This window comes from Hyla sarda, chromosome 1, assembly GCF_029499605.1.
Source record: "Hyla sarda isolate aHylSar1 chromosome 1, aHylSar1.hap1, whole genome shotgun sequence".
In the NCBI taxonomy this organism is placed as follows: Eukaryota; Metazoa; Chordata; class Amphibia; order Anura; family Hylidae; genus Hyla; species Hyla sarda.
The window spans coordinates 495171972-495192567 of NC_079189.1; the positions used below are offsets into that span (position 1 = coordinate 495171972).

The 20596-nt window shown below is 42.0% G+C and overlaps 1 protein-coding gene across 4 annotated transcripts in view; it reads right to left on the minus strand.

Moving 5' to 3' along the window:
• Nucleotides 1–20596, minus strand: part of AP3S1 (adaptor related protein complex 3 subunit sigma 1) — a 71306-nt gene that overhangs the window by 15366 nt on the left and 35344 nt on the right. For all 4 annotated transcript variants that reach the window (XM_056537425.1, XM_056537426.1, XM_056537429.1 and 1 more), the window contains exons 4-5: nucleotides 16216–16287; nucleotides 10413–10520 (exon numbers count right to left, since the gene is read on the minus strand). In XM_056537425.1, the coding sequence (XP_056393400.1) occupies nucleotides 10413–10520; nucleotides 16216–16287 (180 nt within the window). The remainder of the gene's footprint in view (nucleotides 1–10412; nucleotides 10521–16215; nucleotides 16288–20596) is intronic.

The window sequence follows — 20596 nt, forward strand, 5'->3', positions numbered from 1 at the left end:
AAATCTTTTGGTGTGCATCTTTATATGGTTGCTAGCTTTTCCTTTTTTTTGCAGTGTATTGCATATGTATTGTAGCAACTAGTTTGCACCCTGCAGTGGGGATATTAAGCGGTGCCCGTCTCATAACTTAGTGATCTGTATTGATCACGGAATCTGAGCGGTTAATGGCAGACATCCACTCTATTGCGGATGTCGGCCATTACCGGCGGGTCCCTGGCTGCTATCAGCACTCAGTAACTGCCATGCATGACCCGAGCATCGCTCCGGTGCTCGCAGTCACGTACAGGACGTAAATGTACTTCCTGGTACGTTAAGTACCACCGCACCAGGACGTACATTTATGTCCTGCGTAGTTAAGGGGTTAAAAGAAAACATCATCATAAATAATTGCATATTTGTCCTACAATCACGAGGGCTAAATTCCTCTGAAAGATATTGGAATCTTATAATAGATTCCCCCCCCCCCCTGTTTCATTATTCTGCAGACAGCTTTCAATAACTTCAAGGAGACTGGAAATTCTTGTAACCCTTAATGTGGACTGTTGCTTTGAGTATACATTTGGAGATTACTTTGCAATTCCCTCCGGGAAAAAATGCACGTCTCCATTCGGTGTGCCCAAGACTGATCATTTACAAAGGCAATATTCAGCTTTTGAGAACTGATGAACCATCCTCAATATAGGCCATCAATATTAGATTGGTGGGTGGTCTGATTCCTAGCACCCCACAATCCTGTGTTTGAAGGCTCAGGTAAGTGTTGCACCCTTTTAATAGTTTACATCTGCTCTGTTCCTATAAGCACAGTACTTTTAGTAGTGGAGATGCAAGGAACTGCAGTGTCATTCCATTCACTTAAAGGGGTACTTTGGAGGAAAACATTTTTTTTAAATCAACTGGTGCCAGAAGGTTAAACAGATTTTGTAAATTACTTCCATTTAAAAATGTTAATCCTTCCAATATTCATCAGCTGCTTTATGCTCTAGAGGAAGTTTTTTTATTTTATTTTTTTATTTTTTTTCTGTCTGACCACAGAGCTCTCTGCTGACACATCTGTCCATGTCAGGAACTGTCCAGAGCAGGATAGGTTTCCTATGGGGATTTGCTTCTGCCCTGGACAGAGGTGTTTGTAGAGAGCACTGTGGTCAGACAGAAAAGAACTACACAGCTTGCTCTGGAGCATACAGCAGCTTATAAGTACTGGAAGGGTTAAGATTTTTTAATAGAAGTAATTTACATATCTGTATAACTTTCTGGCACCAGTTGATAAAAAATAAAAATAAAGTTTTCCACCGGAGTACCCCTTTAAATGGTATTCTGCTGCAGTACCTTGTGCCACCACTACTACTACTAAAAGTATGGCAAGTGCAAGAATGCACATGTAAACAATGAGGAGGCTTTGGTGCTTGTCTTCTCACCTTTGCACCGTCAAACTGATGATCAGCAGGATTACCATGAGTTAGATCCCCCCTGATCTAATATTGATGACCTATCCCGAGGACAGGTTTTCAGATCTGAGAGGTTAGATATTGCCTTTAACAGGCACATAAGCCATGGAATGGTGTAAAAGTGTAGTAAGACTCATTTTAACAGGCCCATAGATCTGTTTAGTCTAAATTACCTCAAACATGTTGCTAGCAATGAATGCATGTGAGGCTCCCTACAAATGTACAGTACAGAAACTGCAAATATAAGAATTCACTATTTAATGTTTTTTTAATATACTGCAATGTCACAAAGTTTTATTAAACCTTTTAGTCCATGGCCATGTATTTTCAATTACAGGGTTTACTTTTGACATTTAGGATTTCTAATGTCACACAGATTCCTGTTTACAACCACAGTAACAACTACATTTGCTGGTATTTCTAACCCTTTAAAGTTACCCATTATACTATGCGCAATATATTCTTCCACTAAAATTAAAGTGCACTCTAAAGCTTGCCATTTAAAATGAAAGAGCATGTCTCTCACATTTCCAAACTTTTGACATCTTAAAGCTTTCTCCAACTGCAAAAGACAGACAAAGTCTACTTTTTGGATCAACAATCTCGATGCCTATTGCAGAGTCAAAGAGGTGGTGCATGACCCATTAGAATCCATGAGTTAAGTACCGCCCTCTCATGCCCTGCACTAAGCATGAAGTAAAAAGCCTCGACACAGGCGCTGCTTTACTTCAATTGAATCCGTAGATAGTGTTCCAATGCCTATGGCATAAGTTTATTGAAGAGTATTATAATAATAATAATAATAATAATAATAATAAAAACAAGTTTTGGGGGTTGACAATCTGAAGGGGGGATAAACCCCCGAAATGCATTATTGTTTTATTATTATACTCTTCAATAATCATATGCCATATGATATAGAGGCTTTTTACTTCATTCTCATCGCTTCTGGACCGGATGGGTAGACCCCATCTCCTGTAACCTCATGGACTGAGCAGCTTTCTCCTCTTCAACTTGCTACCCCACTAGACTGGTCAAGGTGAGAGGCCATCTTGACAACCTATCCTCCATTTGTGACCCCTGAACAGGGTCAGTATCACCAAGGATAATACACCATTTACAGAGAGAAATTAGCCTGCATGTTATTGGTTCATTGGTATCATTTTAATTATTTTCATCATGTATTCTGATTATTTCACACGGTGGCTATGGCCCTGCATATGAATGCAATCTGCTCTTCAGTGACTCTTCTCAATTATACAGATTCATGTCCCCTAAGATATAAGCACCATGGTTAGCTGATCTGGTGCCGTAAATACACCACATTTATCTGTATAATGAAAAGTGACAAGCAATTACAATAAATGGAGAAATGCCATTGCATTTATGGGCATGGACTCTCATGGTGAAACTAGGAACATCTCTAAAGTCACAGATAAAGCTATATATATTTAGTTTAGATTATACATTTGGGTATAGCTTGTAATTTTATATGTGATGTAAACAATTTCCTGCAGAAAGGTTGTAATTCTGTTTCCAAATCTTCATGTAATGTTTAAAAAATGCAAATGCTTGGAAAAACAAGCAAAAGTGAGGATTTATTTGCAAAGAAAGACAACTTCTATTCAATTGGTTTATTAACCCTATGGAAATTCTAGACATGAATAGAGGGGTGCGTAGAGTGTTGTCACGAGGGGGCGCGGCGTGATGTCATATCTCCAGTCCTGGAAACACAGAGCAGCAGCCTGGTATAGAATGCGGGTGTTGCATGGAGATCGCGGGGGGGGGGTCCCAGCAGCAGGCCCATGCGATTAGACATCTTATCCCCTCTTATCAAGATGGTATTTGGTGTGACGTTGTCTCCTGTAAATCACCATCCGCACTATGAACGTAACATGGGCAATAAGATCAGCCACTGCCGGAGGGGTAGGTCTAATCCAATACTGTGCAAACAGTTTATGAGCTTGATACAGAACTCGCAAGATACCTATTTCAGCAACCTTGGGCTCCTAACTGCAACCAATGAGACCCTACAGGCACACTTTAGGGACAAGAGACAACGTAACTCCATAAATGACCCAGAGGGACTCGAGAGGCCAATACACTTTAAATCACCAAACCCCAGGGCCGTAGCCCGGGGTGCAAAACACCTCTGTTTATTCCCCCTCAAAAATGTATAAAATATAACTTTTATTGTGTATCTTAAAATAATAAACCCAGTATGTGATATTAAAATTGTAGTGCCAAGTGGGATGGTATGAGTATGTACTGAGCAATTTGCTCTTAGTATCTAGGGTTCTGCAGAAACCCAATATCCCTTACGAGGCACTAATTAAAAACACTAATTTGCCGCCTCTACATGTTTCGCCGTCTCCACGGCGTTTTCAAGAGGCAAAGTGTGGCAACATCACTCCAAAATGGCGGCTGGGACTATTTATAGATAAGCCCCTTGACATCATCAGCCTAGGAGCAGTAGTAACTACCAATAGAAAGACCTTTTATATCCCTCCAATCCTGTGTAGATATCTACAGTCACTTCCGGGTTCATACTTATTGCTTAAACCAATGGTCAGATATTCAGGTACCTTACATCATCAAATCACGTCAGATGGTCCGGACACGTCATCTCCCTGTGTCAGTGACGGCTTCTACTTCATCTCCGTGCACCGCGCAAGCGCACTGAGACGCTCCGTCCCGCTGTTGTTATCTTAAGTAGTGAGTGGATACTCTCACTCCGTTTACAGCCCGCTGTCCAGGGGATGTGTAATGCGCATATCCCCATACTTCTGTTAAGTCCGCATTCAGCGGTTCGTCTGCGCATGCATGGGATGAAAGACCTATATGACTGTGATGACTGGATAACATCCAATCATCACCTTGATACGCTATGGTATCATAATGATTCAATGATGTAAAAATATAAATATAATAAATGTACCTGTGTTAACCATAAATATCGTGCTCTTGTTGATTATCCTGTATAGTGTGTAATAGGTTATTAATAACCAGATCCATGTGATATATTATTATAACCAGGAATATGAATTCTGACCTAAATCATATCAAATGGATACATTGTATTCCTTTAGTAAATGGCCAGGTAAGTATATTCCATGGTATGTTCCTGGTGAATAAGTAGTGAATCTATCTCATTCGATAGACACATATATTGGTTCAAAGATCAAGGTCATACACTTGGCTAAATATGTATTTCAGCAACAGTCCATTAATTCATCAATTAATATATGTTGGTCAAAAATAGACTGGTCAACTACCTGGCTGAGTGTCCATTTTTAACTACTTTTCGGAACCGCCTAATATTTCAGTTCCATTATACAAAACCATGTGGACCTTCCCCACAATGTATGTAGATAATAATACAAATAACCCGCCATTTCTTAGCTTGGTTAAAAACTGGGAAACAATCAATTATGATGAAAGATTTTTAAGGTAATGTGAATTAGAGAAATGCTGCAAATGAAAACCGTTCGTTTAGACCATTCGGTGCCTGGCTGCGTAGCCTCCAAATCCATTTGGCCTCCTCACGTAATAGGAGATTATCAATATCCCCTTTACGTGGGCCCAATTTGAGCTGGCAGAGCCCCATAAACTGTAAATCTTTGATTCGTCCTCCATGATTTGCCCTCATATGTCTGGACACTGGTGTATCCTTTTCTGTCCTAATGGAACTTTGATGTTGTGAAATACGTTTCCGAAATTCCAGTGTGGTCTTGCCCACATACCACTTAGGGCAGAGACACTGAGCTATGTAAATCATGTGGTGAGAGCTACAGTTAATGAACTGCCTAATCTCGTATTGGTGTCCATCCACCGGATTGACCACCCTTTTAACTTTCTTGACCTGTGGGCAAAAACTGCAATGGCCACAGGGATAGCAACCCACTGTAGTGTTCCTCAACCAACATTCCTTGTGGTTCCAAGGTGACTATGGACCAGTTGATCTTTGATGTTGGGACCCTTCCTGAAGGTAATACTTGGGAATTTACCGATAACTGGTGCCAAATGCTGATCACGTGTCAACAGGTGCCAATGCCTTCGCATTATTGCCATCACCTGATCAGTATGTCCATCATATGTCCCGATGCACCTCACTTTTTTAGACGCATCCATTGTTCTCGTAGATGTAAGGAGAGTCATCACAGTCATATAGGTCTTTCATCCCACGCATGCGCAGACGAACCGCTGAATGCGGACTTAACAGAAGTATGGGGATATGCGCATTACACATCCCCTGGACAGCGGGCTGTAAACTGAGTGAGAGCGCATGCGCGTATCCACTCACTACTTAAGATAACAACAGCGGGACGGAGCGTCTCAGTGCACTTGCGCGGCGCACGGAGATGAAGTAGGAGCCGTCACTGACACAGGGAGATGACGTGTCCGGACCATCTGACGTGATTTGATGATGTAAGGTACCTGAATATCTGACCATTGGTTTAAGCAATAAGTATGAACCCGGAAGTGACTGTAGATATCTACACAGGATTGGAGGGATATAAAAGGTCTTTCTATTGGTAGTTACTACTGGTCCTAGGCTGATGATGTCAAGGGGCTTATCTATAAATAGTCCCAGCCGCCATTTTGGAGTGATGTTGCCACACTTTGCCTCTTGAAAACGCCGTGGAGACGGCGAAACATGTAGAGGCGGCAAATTAGTGTTTTTAATTAGTGCCTCGTAAGGGATATTGGGTTTCTGCAGAACCCTAGATACTAAGAGCAAATTGCTCAGTACATACTCATACCATCCCACTTGGCACTACAATTTTAATATCACATACTGGGTTTATTATTTTAAGATACACAATAAAAGTTATATTTTATACATTTTTGAGGGGGAATAAACAGAGGTGTTTTGCACCCCGGGCTACGGCCCTGGGGTTTGGTGATTTATAGTGTATTGGCCTCTCGAGTCCCTCTGGGTCATTTATGGAGTTACGTTGTCTCCTGTCCCTAAAGTGTGCCTGTAGGGTCTCATTGGTTGCAGTTAGGAGCCCAAGGCTGCGGAAATAGGTATCTTGCGAGTTCTGTATCAAGCTCATAAACTGTTTGCACAGTATTGGATTAGACCTACCCCTCCGGCAGTGGCTGATCTTATTGCCCATGTTACGTTCATAGTGCGGATGGAAAAAGGAATTATATCAAACGTAAGGTTGAGCGCAAGTCTGATGGTATTTGTGGCCCTGGGTGCGGAAGTTGGACCCTCCGGGGATGTATCTTCAGTTCTGGTTTGTCTGTTGGTTGTAGTGTTTGGTGTGATATATGTGTTTGTGTGATCATTTTTGCTTTGTAGAGGCAATGTCTTTGTGATGTGCTTGTTCTATTTTTGTGCGTCCTCCTGCTTGAAGCTGTTTGGTGGCGCCGAAGTCTGGTTTGACACTCTCAATGCTTGATCTAACTTTATACATTTGCTGTGTTGTCATAATAATTGCAGATTTTTAGTTTGTGGGGAAGTGACGGAATGTTTACATGGAGGGTGGGTGCTGTGGGGAGTTTATTCGTTTGTATGTTTAATAAAATGTTTAAAATTGTTAATAAAAAATATCTGATAAAAAAAAAAAAAAATAAAACATTTTATCCCCCATCCACCAATTCTACTTTGTAATGACATCAGTCATTTTACCCAAAAATCTATGGCGAAATGGAAAAAAAAAATCATTGTGCGACAAAATGGAAGAAAAAAAAAACAATTTTGTAGCTTTTGGGGGCTTCTGTTTCTACGCAGTGCATTTTTTGGTAAAAATGACACACTCTTTATTCTGTAGGTCCATACAGTTAAAATGATACTAGGGATCGACCGATATCGTTTTTTTAGGGCCGATACCGATAATCGGTAGAGGTTAGGGCTAATAGCCGATAACTTATACCGATATTCCGCTATAAGTTATCGGCTATTTATCCCCCCAGACTTTTTTCATTGCTTTTTATTCATTTTTTTATGGTATAAAAAGTAACCAAAAAGATGCTATTTGGGACTTTGGAATTTTTGTTCGCGTATATGCCATTGACCGTGCGGCTTAATTAATATATTTTTATAGTTCTGACATTTATGCATGCGGTGATACCACATATGTTTATTTTTTTGTTTATTTTTATGTTAGAGCCCCCATAGCGAACTATAAGATGTAGTACATTGATTCAATACACTGAACAATGCCTTTGCATTGCAATGCATTGATCAGTGTTCTCGGCGGTTGATTGATCAAGCCTGGATTTCAGGCTTGTAGCAATCAATCAATCGCCGATCAGACGCGCAGGAGGAAGGTAAGGCATCCTCCTGCTGCGTCTTTGCTGACCGGGACATCGCAATTTTACCGCTATGGTCCCGATCAGCCCGACTGAGCATTAGCCACAGGTCCTGGTTGCTGATAGCAGCCGGGACCATGCGGGTATGATGCGAGCTCAGCTCCTGAGCTCGCTTCATAACCCTCCTGTGCCGCAGTACCGTATAAACCCGGCGTTTTGCGGCAAGGGGTTAATTCTTAGGTGCCTGCTGACCATTGTACTGAAGCCACAAGACATTGATGACTGCTCCACCTTTTCATGTCTTGTGCAAGATGGTTATACTCTGCTTATGGCAGTGGCCTCAAACTGTGGCCCTCCAGATGTTGCACCACTTCAACTGTCAGCATGCCTGGCTCTGCCCACTCAATTTACATATCCATTGTATGTGACTCCACTTCACTAGGATTTGGAGTCACAGACAATGAATATGTAAAGTAAGTGGGCGGAGTCCTGCCTCCTGTGTGCTATTCACTGAATTAAGCAGAGGCTCTTCAGGGGGACATATCTCAGGACCTTCTGGACCCTCGTGGGACTCCTGTTCACCCACACTATAACCCAGTGTATTGGGTTTAGTGTGGGTGAACAGGCTGACAGTTTTCCTTAAAAAATTGTGAGAAATTAATAGAGAAAGCAAAGAAGTGCAGGGAATGACAGAATATTTGAGTGGGGGGGAGGGGTGAAGGTTGGAACGTCAGAAACTTTATACTTCATTCATTTTCATACGATTCCAGCACTGCCTGTAAAGTCTTGGAAGAACTCACCTTACTACTTGTCCATAGCTTATAAGAGTATGTAAGAATGAAGTGACATATATAAAGGTTAAAGGCCTTTCTAATGACAGGTCTTTTAGCTGAATCTACCATGTAGGGATAAAGCTAGACTATCTAAGCACACCATGGACAAGTCTTTAACCAAGTTCTAAAAATAAGCTACTATTAAAGTAAAACAAACATCCTTGCCATCACTTTTGTACCAGTGACGTGCAACGGCTATATAATAAATATCAATGTTATCAAGATATATAGAGTTAAGACTACTAGATTGAGGAGTACAAGACAAAGAGACTTACTGGGGATGTTCCAAATTCTATTTGCTTATGTTGGACACATGTCAGATAAATCTAATGAATGTGCTCTATACTTATTACTCCATGCAAAATTGTCGTATGAATGTTGATTTACTTAAAAACGTACATACAGAAGCACTCCAGGATTTTTTCTTTTACATTTTTAATACTTACCATCAATATTCCGACTGTGCCATCTGTGTTTTTCCAGCACCGCTGAATTCACCAGTTTTATTACTGTAACTGGACCATGTGACAAGCAGTCAGACCACCATAAAATTTCATAGATTTAAGTGGTCTGTCCCGAGTCAGCTGACTACAGAATTACGTCATCACCCATCACAACGCTTCTGGCTGCTCACAGATGTGTTGATGAAGCCTGGAGGCTTTAAATCTTCATAAAACACCTCCGTTGTGATTATAGGTCATATACCTTTCTCCTTATGGCAATATTTCTTTTCAAATGCATTTTGAGTAAATATTGCATCAACACTGCACATAATGTGACCTGACAGCAACCCACTTAGAAGTCTCAGCAGTTTAGGCTGCTGCCTGCTGGAGTCTAGCTAGGTGCTAGATCACCAGGTGATCTCATTATGTGAACTGCAGTGATGAGCCTCCACATCCTCTATCTGTAAAGCCAGGAGATACATGGGAAATGCAGAATTAGAAAATCATTACCCTGTGGAAATGCAAATCAGTATGGCTGAAAACCAATGCATGCTACATCAGCTAAAACAGGTAAGCCAAAGGCAAACAATAACCCCTACATTATTCTACAGTAATAGCCTATGCAGCACTATATAGGTAAAAAAAAAATCCTGGAGTGCTTCTTTAAAGTCATACTGTGGCACATGTGTGTCAACAGGGGGTCACCTGCTCAGTGGTGCTCTATTAGCCAAATCAGAGAGCAGCTGTGAAAAGTGGCTCATGTTCTGGGATACTTAGTGCTGTCATGTAGTCCACTGACTATATTGGGCACCATGCATACTACACTGGGTGCATCAAAATCTTCCCCAGTGATAACAGCAGGAGGAAAGAGGGTTGTTTAATAAAACTTTAAGGGTGCCTGAACAAAGGACGGATAGTGAAAATGTTCCACAAGGTACCTGCACGTGGACAATCTGCAGCATCAGACAATGGCACCAAAGGGGTTAAGATCAAGAAATCGTACTGACAATATGTAAGAACTGCAAGAACATTGACCTTTTTTGTTGCGATTTTCAGTCAAACCCACAGTGTTGCAGATTTTGTTTTGGCAATGCAAAGTATCCACAGCAACATCTGCATCATTGACTAGTTTTAAAGGAAACTGGCCAAAAACAGATTTAGGCTAAAGAGCCGCCCTGATCCCAGTCTCACAGTGCGGCTCCCTACCTCTGCTATTCGCCCCGCTACTGTCCTGGCTTGTTACCAGGCTTTTCCCACAGGGGTTTGTATGTGTAGTGCATGTCTACTAGTGTGGACTTACAGAGAAAAAGGGACTTTTTATGTGAGGAAACCCAGAGGATTTTGGTTCAATGTACAGGCACCCTAGTGTGCTGGGTCGGATGATAAAATATTGTTTTTGAAATATAAAAATAATAAAAAGTTCTTACCTCAGATTTCTCCAATTTTGTCTGAGCATCAATCTGAGTTACTATTTCATTCATATTGGTTTCTAAAACCATACCTCCCATCACCATTTCTGCAAGTATGTTGTGTACCTAAAATAAAATTAGAAAGTAAACAGTTAAACATCTACTTATTGTACACTGTGCAGAAAACTTTTGACAGGAAGATGATGGCACCTCGGGTTATTCCTGTGCAGATGCCTATATAGAGGATGCCTCCCCTGCTCCCTCCTGTACAGATGCCTATATAGAGGATGCCTCCCCTGCTCCCTCCTGTACAGATGCCTATATAGAGGATGCCTCCCCTGCTCCCTCCTGTACAGATGCCTATATAGAGGATGCCTCCCCTGCTCCCTCCTGTACAGATGCCTATATAGATGATGCCTTCCCTGCTCTCTCCTGTACAGATGCCTATATAGAGGATGCCTCCCCTGCTCCCTCCTGTACAGATGCCTATATAGAGGATGCCTCCCCTGCTCCCTCCTGTACAGATGCCTATATAGAGGATGTCTACCCTGCTCCCTCCTGTACAGATGCCTATATAGAGGATGCCACCTCTGCTCCCTCCTGTACAGATGCCTATATAGATGATGCCTTCCCTGCTCTCTCCTGTACAGATGCTTATATAGAGGATGCCACCCCTGCTCCCTCCTGTACAGATGCTTATATAGAGGATGCCTCCCCTGCTCCCTCCTGTACAGATGCTTATATAGAGGATGCCTCCCCTGCTCCCTCCTGTACAGATGCCTATATAGATGATGCCTCTCCTGCTCTCTCCTGTACAGATGCCTATATAGATGATGCCTCCTCTGCTCCCTCCTGTACAGATGCCTATATAGAGGATGCCTCTCCTGCTCTCTCCTGTACAGATGCCTATATAGAGGATGCCACCTCTGCTCCCTCCTGTACAGATGCCTATATAGAGGATGCCTTCCCTGCTCTCTCCTGTACAGATGCCTATATAGAGGATGCCACCTCTGCTCCCTCCTGTACAGATGCTTATATAGATGATGCCTCCCCTGCTCCCTCCTGTACAGATGCTTATATAGAGGATGCCTCCCCTGCTCCCTCCTGTACAGATGCCTATATAGATGATGCCTCTCCTGCTCTCTCCTGTACAGATGCCTATATAGATGATGCCTCCTCTGCTCCCTCCTGTACAGATGCCTATATAGAGGATGCCTCTCCTGCTCTCTCCTGTACAGATGCCTATATAGAGGATGCCACCTCTGCTCCCTCCTGTACAGATGCCTATATAGAGGATGCCTCTCCTGCTCTCTCCTGTACAGATGCCTATATAGAGGATGCCTCTCCTGCTCTCTCCTGTACAGATGCCTATATAGAGGATGCCTCTCCGGCTCTCTCCTGTACAGATGCCTATATAGATGATGCCTCTCCTGCTCTCTCCTGTACAGATGCTTATATAGAGGATGCCTCCCCTGCTCCTTCCTGTACAGATGCCTATATAGAGGATGCCTCCCCTGCTCCCTCCTGTACAGATGCCTATATAGGAGGATGCCTCCCCTGCTCCCTCCTGTACAGATGCCTATATAGAGGATGCCTCCCCTGCTCCCTCCTGTACAGATGCCTATATAGAGGATGCCTCCCCTGCTCCCTCCTGTGCAGATGCCTATATAGATGATGCCTCCTCTGCTCTCTCCTGTACAGATGCTTATATAGAGGATGCCACCTCTGCTCCCTCCTGTACAGATGCTTATATAGAGGATGCCTCCCCTGCTCCCTCCTGTACAGATGCTTATATAGAGGATGCCTCTCCTGCTCTCTCCTGTACAGATGCCTATATAGAGGATGCCACCTCTGCTCCCTGCTGTACAGATGCTTATATAGAGGATGCCTCCCCTGCTCCTTCCTGTACAGATGCCTATATAGAGGATGCCTCCCCTGCTCCCTCCTGTACAGATGCCTATATAGAGGATGCCTCCCCTGCTCCCTCCTGTACAGATGCCCATATAGAGGATGCCTCCCCTGCTCCCTCCTGTACAGATGCCTATATAGGTGATGCCTCCCCTGCTCCCTCCTGTACAGATGCTTATATAGAGGATGCCTCCCCTGCTCCCTCCTGTACAGATGCCTATATAGAGGATGCCTCCCCTGCACCCTCCTGCACAGAGGCCTATATAGATGATGCGCCCCCTGCTCCCTGCTGTACAGATGCTTATATAGAGGATGCCTCCCCTGCTCCCTCCTGTACAGATGCCTATATAGAAGATGCCTCGCCTGCACCCTCTTGTACAGATGCCTATATAGAGGATGCCTCCCCTGCACCCTCCTGCACAGAGGCCTATATAGATGATGCGCCCCCTGCACCCTCCTGCACAGAGGCCTATATAGATGATGCGCCCCCTGCACCCTGTTGTACAGAGGCCTATATAGATGATGCGACCCCTGCACCCTGTTGTACAGATGCCTATATTATAGTTGCTGTATCTACATGACCTGGACGAACACCAAGAAGTAGCAAGAAAATGTGACTAGGCCTAACTCTTTGGGCTTTCAGCTACAAGCATCCGTTGTTGTGGCACTAAAATATTAGAATGGCTCCAGGACTGGTCTAGCAGGCTCCTTACAGTTAACGTAGCATTCCATCCCTGTAACTAGGCCTCTATTTACATCTCATCTGCCAACACTTTCTAAGTAAAAAGACAAAAATGTGAATAATGCCTAAAACAGACGTGTGTGAAAAATGCTTCGTTAATAATACATGCGTGTGATCTTACATATGGCTGCATGTTGCGAATACATATTATATATCAAACACACGTAACAACTTGTCAGATGGTTTCCTGTTATACCGACAATTGGAAAAGTGTTAACTAATGCATTGTAATATCACTTTAAAAAGTTTAGTTGTTTACTGTAGCAAAGATATAAATATTTCCTTTCCGGAGCCCAGAATTGTCACCGCTGTTCTTACCAATAAGCAGAATGTATGTAAAATGTTTGAGTTCATCGTGGAAAAACAAATTAAAGATTCAAGAGCAGAACAAAGAAAGAGAACAATATTATACTTCATTCCTGCACATCCAAGTTAAATAGAGCCATCTGGCATCTGTTCATTTAAATTCAACGACTGCTCCACCGACGACTGGTGGAAAGTTTCACTATAAACAAGAATTTCACATCTGTTTCACAAGAGGCAGCAAGATAGATAGGAAAGTTAAGCGGAAATGAGGGAAAGTTTTGATCTTTGTGATCATGTATTTTGAAGGAACAGCTAAGAAGTTATAATCTGGAAGAAAAATGCTGCTGCCCATTAATCAGATATATGGATGTGGAGTTCTTTAAAAGACTATCATGTACTTGCTGTGGCCAAATCTACATTTCTGTACTTCAGTATCAATTGGGGAGATTTATCAAAACCTGTCCAGAGGAATAGTTGCAGAGTTGCCCATAGAAACCAATCAGATCGCTTCTTTCATTTTTCAGAGGCCTTTTCAAAAATGAAAGACGCGATCTGATTGGTTGCTATGGGCAACTCAGCAACATTTCATCTGGACAGGTTTTGGTGAATTCTCCCCCAATATGTATATATCTATAGCAAGGAGAATTAAGAGAATGGAGGTGCAACATGATCTTCCTGGATAGAAATGAGGGGCAATGCACACAACTGAATTAAAGACGGATTTTGTTCCAAATTCATAGTAAATAATAGGACACACACTTGGTTGTACTTTTATACAGGAATGTGGCCTATACCCAGAACATCAAGTAGCGTTTTAGCCATAAAAGTTAATGGAGATAAGAAATTTGGATCTGTATGAAAGGTCCAACATTTACTAATGGCATACTGACAGGTAGCACTGAGTCACAATAGTTATTAACCCTTTCCCCCCACGGCGGCCTGAGTCATGAACGGGAGATGTCCGCTGCTACCAGCAGCTGATATCTGCTGGTAATGACGGACATCGGAGATCATGCCGATGTCCATCATTTAACTGTCTAAATACTGTACTGTGATCTATACAGATCACGGCATTTAAACATTAAATGGCGCTATTCACTGGTGTGTAGTGGTCCCGTAGCCCCCCCCCCACAATGTAATCACGGGGGGCTATGGGTTGCTAGGGAAGCCCAAGTTCTTACCTGCTCCTTTGGCATCTTCCCTGGCTCTGTTATTGCTTAGGGCTCCCTTTGGCAGCCTTTAGCAATCTGATGATTGATTATGATAGGCCCCTGGGGGGGGGGGGGGCAAAAAAGTGTGTGTAAAAAAAATAAAATTTTAAAAAATATAAAACAATACAAAAAAATCCAAACGCTAAAATTGTTGCTGATTTTTGGTTACATTACATCCCAAAATAATCATAATAAGTGATCAAAAAGACAGAGCTACGCAAATGTACTATTGGTACTATTAAAAACGACAGCTCATGGCGCAAACAAACCCTAACAAACATCCGTAGGTGGAAAAATAAAAAAGTTATAGGGATGAGAACATGGTAATGAACAAAGTTTTTTTTTTTTCTTATAACCATAAAACGAAACAAAATAATTATCCAAGTTTGGTATCATTGGAATTGTACTGACTCATAGAATAAAGATGGAATGCAAGATTTACTGATGAACTCCCAAAAAAATTATTGCACTACAAAATTGTGCAATTCCATATTTTTTCAGTTTTGCCCTGCATATAATTTTTTCCTGGCTTTGTAATACATTGTATGATTTTAAAAAAGTGTATCGGTGAAAAGTCCAACTCGTCACGCAGAAAATAAGCCCTAATAAAACTTTTTCAGTTGAAAAATAAAAAATGTAATGGGTCTTAGAATGTAAGGAGGAGAAAAACGTAAGCCAGAAATCAAAATTTGCTGGGTCATGAAGGGGTTAGAAGGGTTTATGTAACCCATTACAATATGCCCTAATATGTCACATGAGGAGAGCTTCCTATACTTAGAAGAAAAGGTACAAAGCACATCTCTCCCTCAATCTTGCCCATACACCGGCATTTTATTTTCCGCTGGTCTGGAGCACAACAAGGAAAATATGGGGCTGGTGGATCACTTAGACCTGACAGAGCCCATAGGGCTATCGGGTTTCATGGCTGGTGTCAGGGAGTTTACCAGACAAAACAGGGCAGGATTCCATGCTAACTTGTCCAGTATTTTTGATATACCCCGAAACAAACATACCCAACGCAGGTGTGAACCCAGCCTAACAAAAATGGCTGTGCATATATGTGTACAAAACCTATGAAGATATTTTGTCCAGACTGCACAACTCCTTTTAATATGGTTGTGGTTAACCAGCCAAGTAAAAGTATGGTCTGAATTATATTCTGGCTAAAGATTCCTATTTCAAAATATTTGGAAACGGAGACATTCACCAATTAGAACATTGCTGGGTAATAAAAATGAAATTGAAATGGTTTTTCACAAACAAAGCTTATCAGCAATCCACCAGACAGTAAGTATCTGTTCCCTGGGCGCCCCATCTCTCTGTCCCTCCCCTCTCCTGATCCAAGAGTCAACCAGTGATATTTTCTAATGTACAACTAGAGGAAACCAAATGTTCCACATGAAAAAAACAGATTTCCCGAGATAAAAAAGATACGGTAAATAAATAAAAGTTAGATTGACTTAATTGTATATAAAAATGGATGTGATATGCTGCGCTAGTAGGATAACCCTTGATGAAAAGGAAAAATAAATAATTCTGCAGTACAAGGCCTACAGACAGTATTGCCTCAATAATATATACAGAGTTTAGAATGGGTAAAGTAGATGGTAATTAAAATCACATTTAGTAATATGTGAGGATGAGAAAGAAATACCTTATCTACATGGAAGATTAAATCCAGTTCACAGACATTTTCAAAGCATTTGTCCAGAGTTTCCACAAATACCTGTAAAATAAAAAGCGACAATCTGGTAAGATAATAATGATAAAAGGCTAAACACAGAACTGGCTGAATGAAAGCATATACATGTCAACTCGTAGGGGCAGGGCAAAAAAATAGAACGTAGATTGGATGGGCAGTGCAACACCTAATGCTTGCAGCTGAGAGAGACCATGTAATAATGACCCGGTGTGAGTGTGGTTCTATGGGGTGCCAGACACATCAAGGAAAAAAGGCAATTTCCATAAATCCAAAGGCAAATTAGAAAATGCACTCACCACAGGATTCCTTTAAAATCAGGACTTTATTCAGGCAATAGGCAATGTCCATACATCAGGATTCACACCCGAGTGCACAGGGAGGGAGAGCAGCTAGCGGCTAGGCAGCCGAAGTATACTGGAACAACAGCACCATTTCACGTCTGTGACGCTTCTTCCGGTTCCTAGATCAAGGAACCGGAAGAAGCATCACAGACGTGAAATGGTGCTGTTGTTCCAGTATACTTCGGCTGCCTAGCCGCTAGCTGCTCTCTCTCCCTGTGCACTCGGGTGTGAATCCTGATGTATGGACATTGCCTATTGCCTGAAGACAGACCTGATTTTAAAGGAATCCTGTGGTGAGAGCAGACATTTTCTTCTTTGCCTTTGGTCGTAGGGGCAGGGCCTGACTACTAGGACCCCCCGCGAACTCCCGTCTGGCGCTCTACCTGAATGGGGTATGTCAACCAAAACACGAAGCAATGGCAAATGTAATTCTATGAGAGTGCATGTTTATGAGTGTTCATTTGGGGTCTGGAATTTCTGTAGGGTTAATGGCGCAGCAGAATCTCATTGAAGAGAATGGGAGGCTGCTGCACCAAATTTTCCAAGCGGGATAAAGTTTGGAAAATCCAAAGTGTGAATGGGCCCCTACAGTATGCTTCGAGTAATCCCCCGATGCTATTAAGTACTGTCAAATAAGTTTTGAAGCACTCATCTAACTACACACCATGTACACCTTAGGACTCATTCTGCTGTTATTAGTAGTCACATTAATACATGGGAACCAGTTATACTAGCAGCCATACAGTCCCACATCAAACCAATATCTCTGCCATGCTTGACCAATGAAGTGGTAAACTTTGGATATGGTATAGTGATGGGCAGTTTTTCCCTTCTCTTCCCATGATTCTGGTATTTACAGGTGAAACTCTTTGAAAAATTTGAATATGGTGCAAAAGTCAATGGTATTTAATTAGTGCAACGTAAAAGGAAAGGAAGCATGAAGTGCTCCAAAATCTCCTGGCAGACTGATGCGTTGACCCTGGACTTAATGACGCACAGTGGACCAACACCAGCAGATGACATGGCTCCCCAAATCATAGTCATTTGGGGGGGGGCTTTGGTGTTTGAGCTTTAACCATAATTGTCACAACTATGACAAATCACGGCTTAAACTATCTTGCTTTGCATGTAATGAGTCTCTCTCATATATTAGTTTCACCTTTTAAGTTGCATTACTGAAAAACTTTGCACAATATTCAAATTTTTCGAGTTTCACCTGTAGTGATTTATATCTAATATGTTTAAAGTAACATAGTTCATAAGGTTGAAAAAAGACCAGAGTCCATCAAGTTCAACCTATAACCCTAATGAGTCCCTACTGAGTTGATCCAGAGGAAGGTAAAAAAAACAAAAAAAACTCATAGAGGTAAAAATTCCTTCCCAACTCCAAATATGGCATCAGAATAAATTCCTGGATCTACATTCTGTCCCTATAAATCTAGTATACATAACCAGTGATGTTATTATTCTCCAAAAATGCATCCAGAACCCTTTTGAACTCTTTTACAGAGTTCCCCATGACCACCTCCTCAGGCAGAGAGTACCATAGTCTCACTGCTCCTGGGTATAAACAGATCATGAGAGAGATCTCTGTACGGTCCCCTGATATTTATACATAGTTATTAGGTCACCCTTAAGCCTCCTTTTTTCTTAACTAAATAACCCCAATTCTGATAATCTTTCTGGGTACTGTAGTCCTCCCATTCCCCGTATTACTCTGGTTGCCCGTCTTTGAACCCTCTCCAGCTCCACTATATCTTTCTTGTACACTGGTGCCCAGTACTGTACACAGTATTCCATGTGTGGTCTGACTAGTGATTTGTACAGTGGTAGAATTATTTCCTTGTCATGGGCATCTATGCCCTATTTATGCTCCCCATGATTTTATTTGCCTTGGCAGAAGCTGCCCGATACTGGTTACTACAACTAAATTTACTATTAACTTAAACTGCTAAATCCTTTTCCACGTCAGTCATCCCAAGTGATCTCCCATTTAATACATAATCACAGGCTGGATTTTTCCTCCCCATGTGCATAACCTTACATTTATCAGTGTTGAACCTCATGTGCCACTTCCCAGCCCAAACCTCCAACCTATCCAGATCCATTTGTAACAGTGCACTGTCCTCTGTAGTGTTTACCGCTTTACAGAGTTTAGTATCATCTGCAAAGATTGCTACTTTACTATTCAACCCCTCTTCAAGGTCATTAATGAATATATTAAATAGAACAGGACCCAAGACTGACCCCTGTGGTACCCCTCTAGTAACAGTCACCCAATCAGAATAATTCCCATTAATAACCAACCTCTGTTTCCTATCACTGAGCCAGTTACTTACCCACTTACACACATTCTCCCCCAGTCCAATCCTTCGCATTTTATGCACCAATCTTTTATGTGGCAATGTATCAAATGCTTTGGAAAAATCCATATACAAGACATCCATTGATTCCCCCTGGTCCAGTCTGGAGCTCACCTCCTCATAAAGCTGATCAGGTTAGTTTGACAGGACCGATTCCTTTATAAACCCATGCTGATATGGGGTCATACATTTATTTTTATCAAGATACTCCAAAATAGCATCTCTTAGAAAACCCTCAAACAATTTAAATACAACAGAGGAGTTTATCAGTTGTTGTATAGCTTTTATTTTGACAACTGTATTTTCATGCATCTCGTTTGAGGCCTACCAATGGTTTATATACTGACATCAATCCATTCATCAATCTTCTGGGTCTTTTTTGTGCGAAGAAGAAAAATTCTGAAAACTTAAACAAATTACTAATCCGGTGGAAAAACATTTTTAGATATATTTTTTTTAAATCAACTGGTGCCAGAAAGTTAAACAGATTTGTAAATGACTTCTATTTAAAAATCTTAATCCTTCCAGTACTTATCAGTTGCTGTATACCGTATTTATCAGGGTATACTACGCACAAGCCTATAACACACACCCTTATTTTTCCAAGGAAATTTGTGTAAAAAAGTTTTTTTACCCAAATATCCTTGTTAAAATGAGGGTGTGTGTGTGTGTGTGTGCGTGTGTGTGTGCGTGTGTGTGTGTGCATACCCCGATAAACTGTTTCCGGCCCCACAGAAGCCGCTGCAGTTCAATGATTTAAAGTGGGCGCTTTAAATCATTGAACTGCCGCAGCTTCTGCGTGGCCAGAGTCCTGCAGCCAGCTGCTGCCTGATTACATCCCCTTCTCCGGTTTTATAGTTACATGTCCTGGGGACTGCGCACCTTCAGGCTCCGGTGGCGTCCTGAGCCATCCTGTGCGCCGCACACTGACGAGTGACATCGCGTCGAGGACTTCACTTGTCATTGCGCAGCGCACAGTGACAGCGCAGGAGCGTGGTCCCCAGGACATATAACTATAAAACCGGGGACAGGGAGGGAATTGGGCAGCGGCGGGACTCTGGCCCCGCAGAAGCTGCTGCAGTTCAAGGATTTAAAACGGGCACATTAAATAATTGAACTGCATCAGCTTCTGCGGGGCCAGAATACAGTAATACAGAGGAAGTTCTTTTCTTTTTGAATTAATTTTCTGTCTGTCCAGGTTGCTCTCTGCTGACACCTCTGTTCATATCAGGAACTGTCCAGAACCAGAGAGGTTTGCTATGGGGTATAGTTCCTGCTCTGGACAGTTCCTGACATGGACAGAGGTGTCAGCAGAGAGCACCGTGGACAGACAGTAAAGAAATTAAAAAAGAAAGCACTTCCTCTGTAGTATACAGCAGCTAATAAGTACCGGAAGGATTAAGATTTTTAAACAGAACTAATTTACAGATCTGTTTAATTTCCTGGCACCAGTTGATTTAAAGAAAAAAAAATTTCCATCGGCATACCCCTTTAATTTAACCATACAAAAGAACTGTACTGTTCAATGTGAAAGTCCCTTTTGCACCATTTGTACCATCTGTGCACACATGGAGTTTTCCCAGTGTACCGTATAAACAACATTAGAATAAAAGATCTAAGGCACCCGAG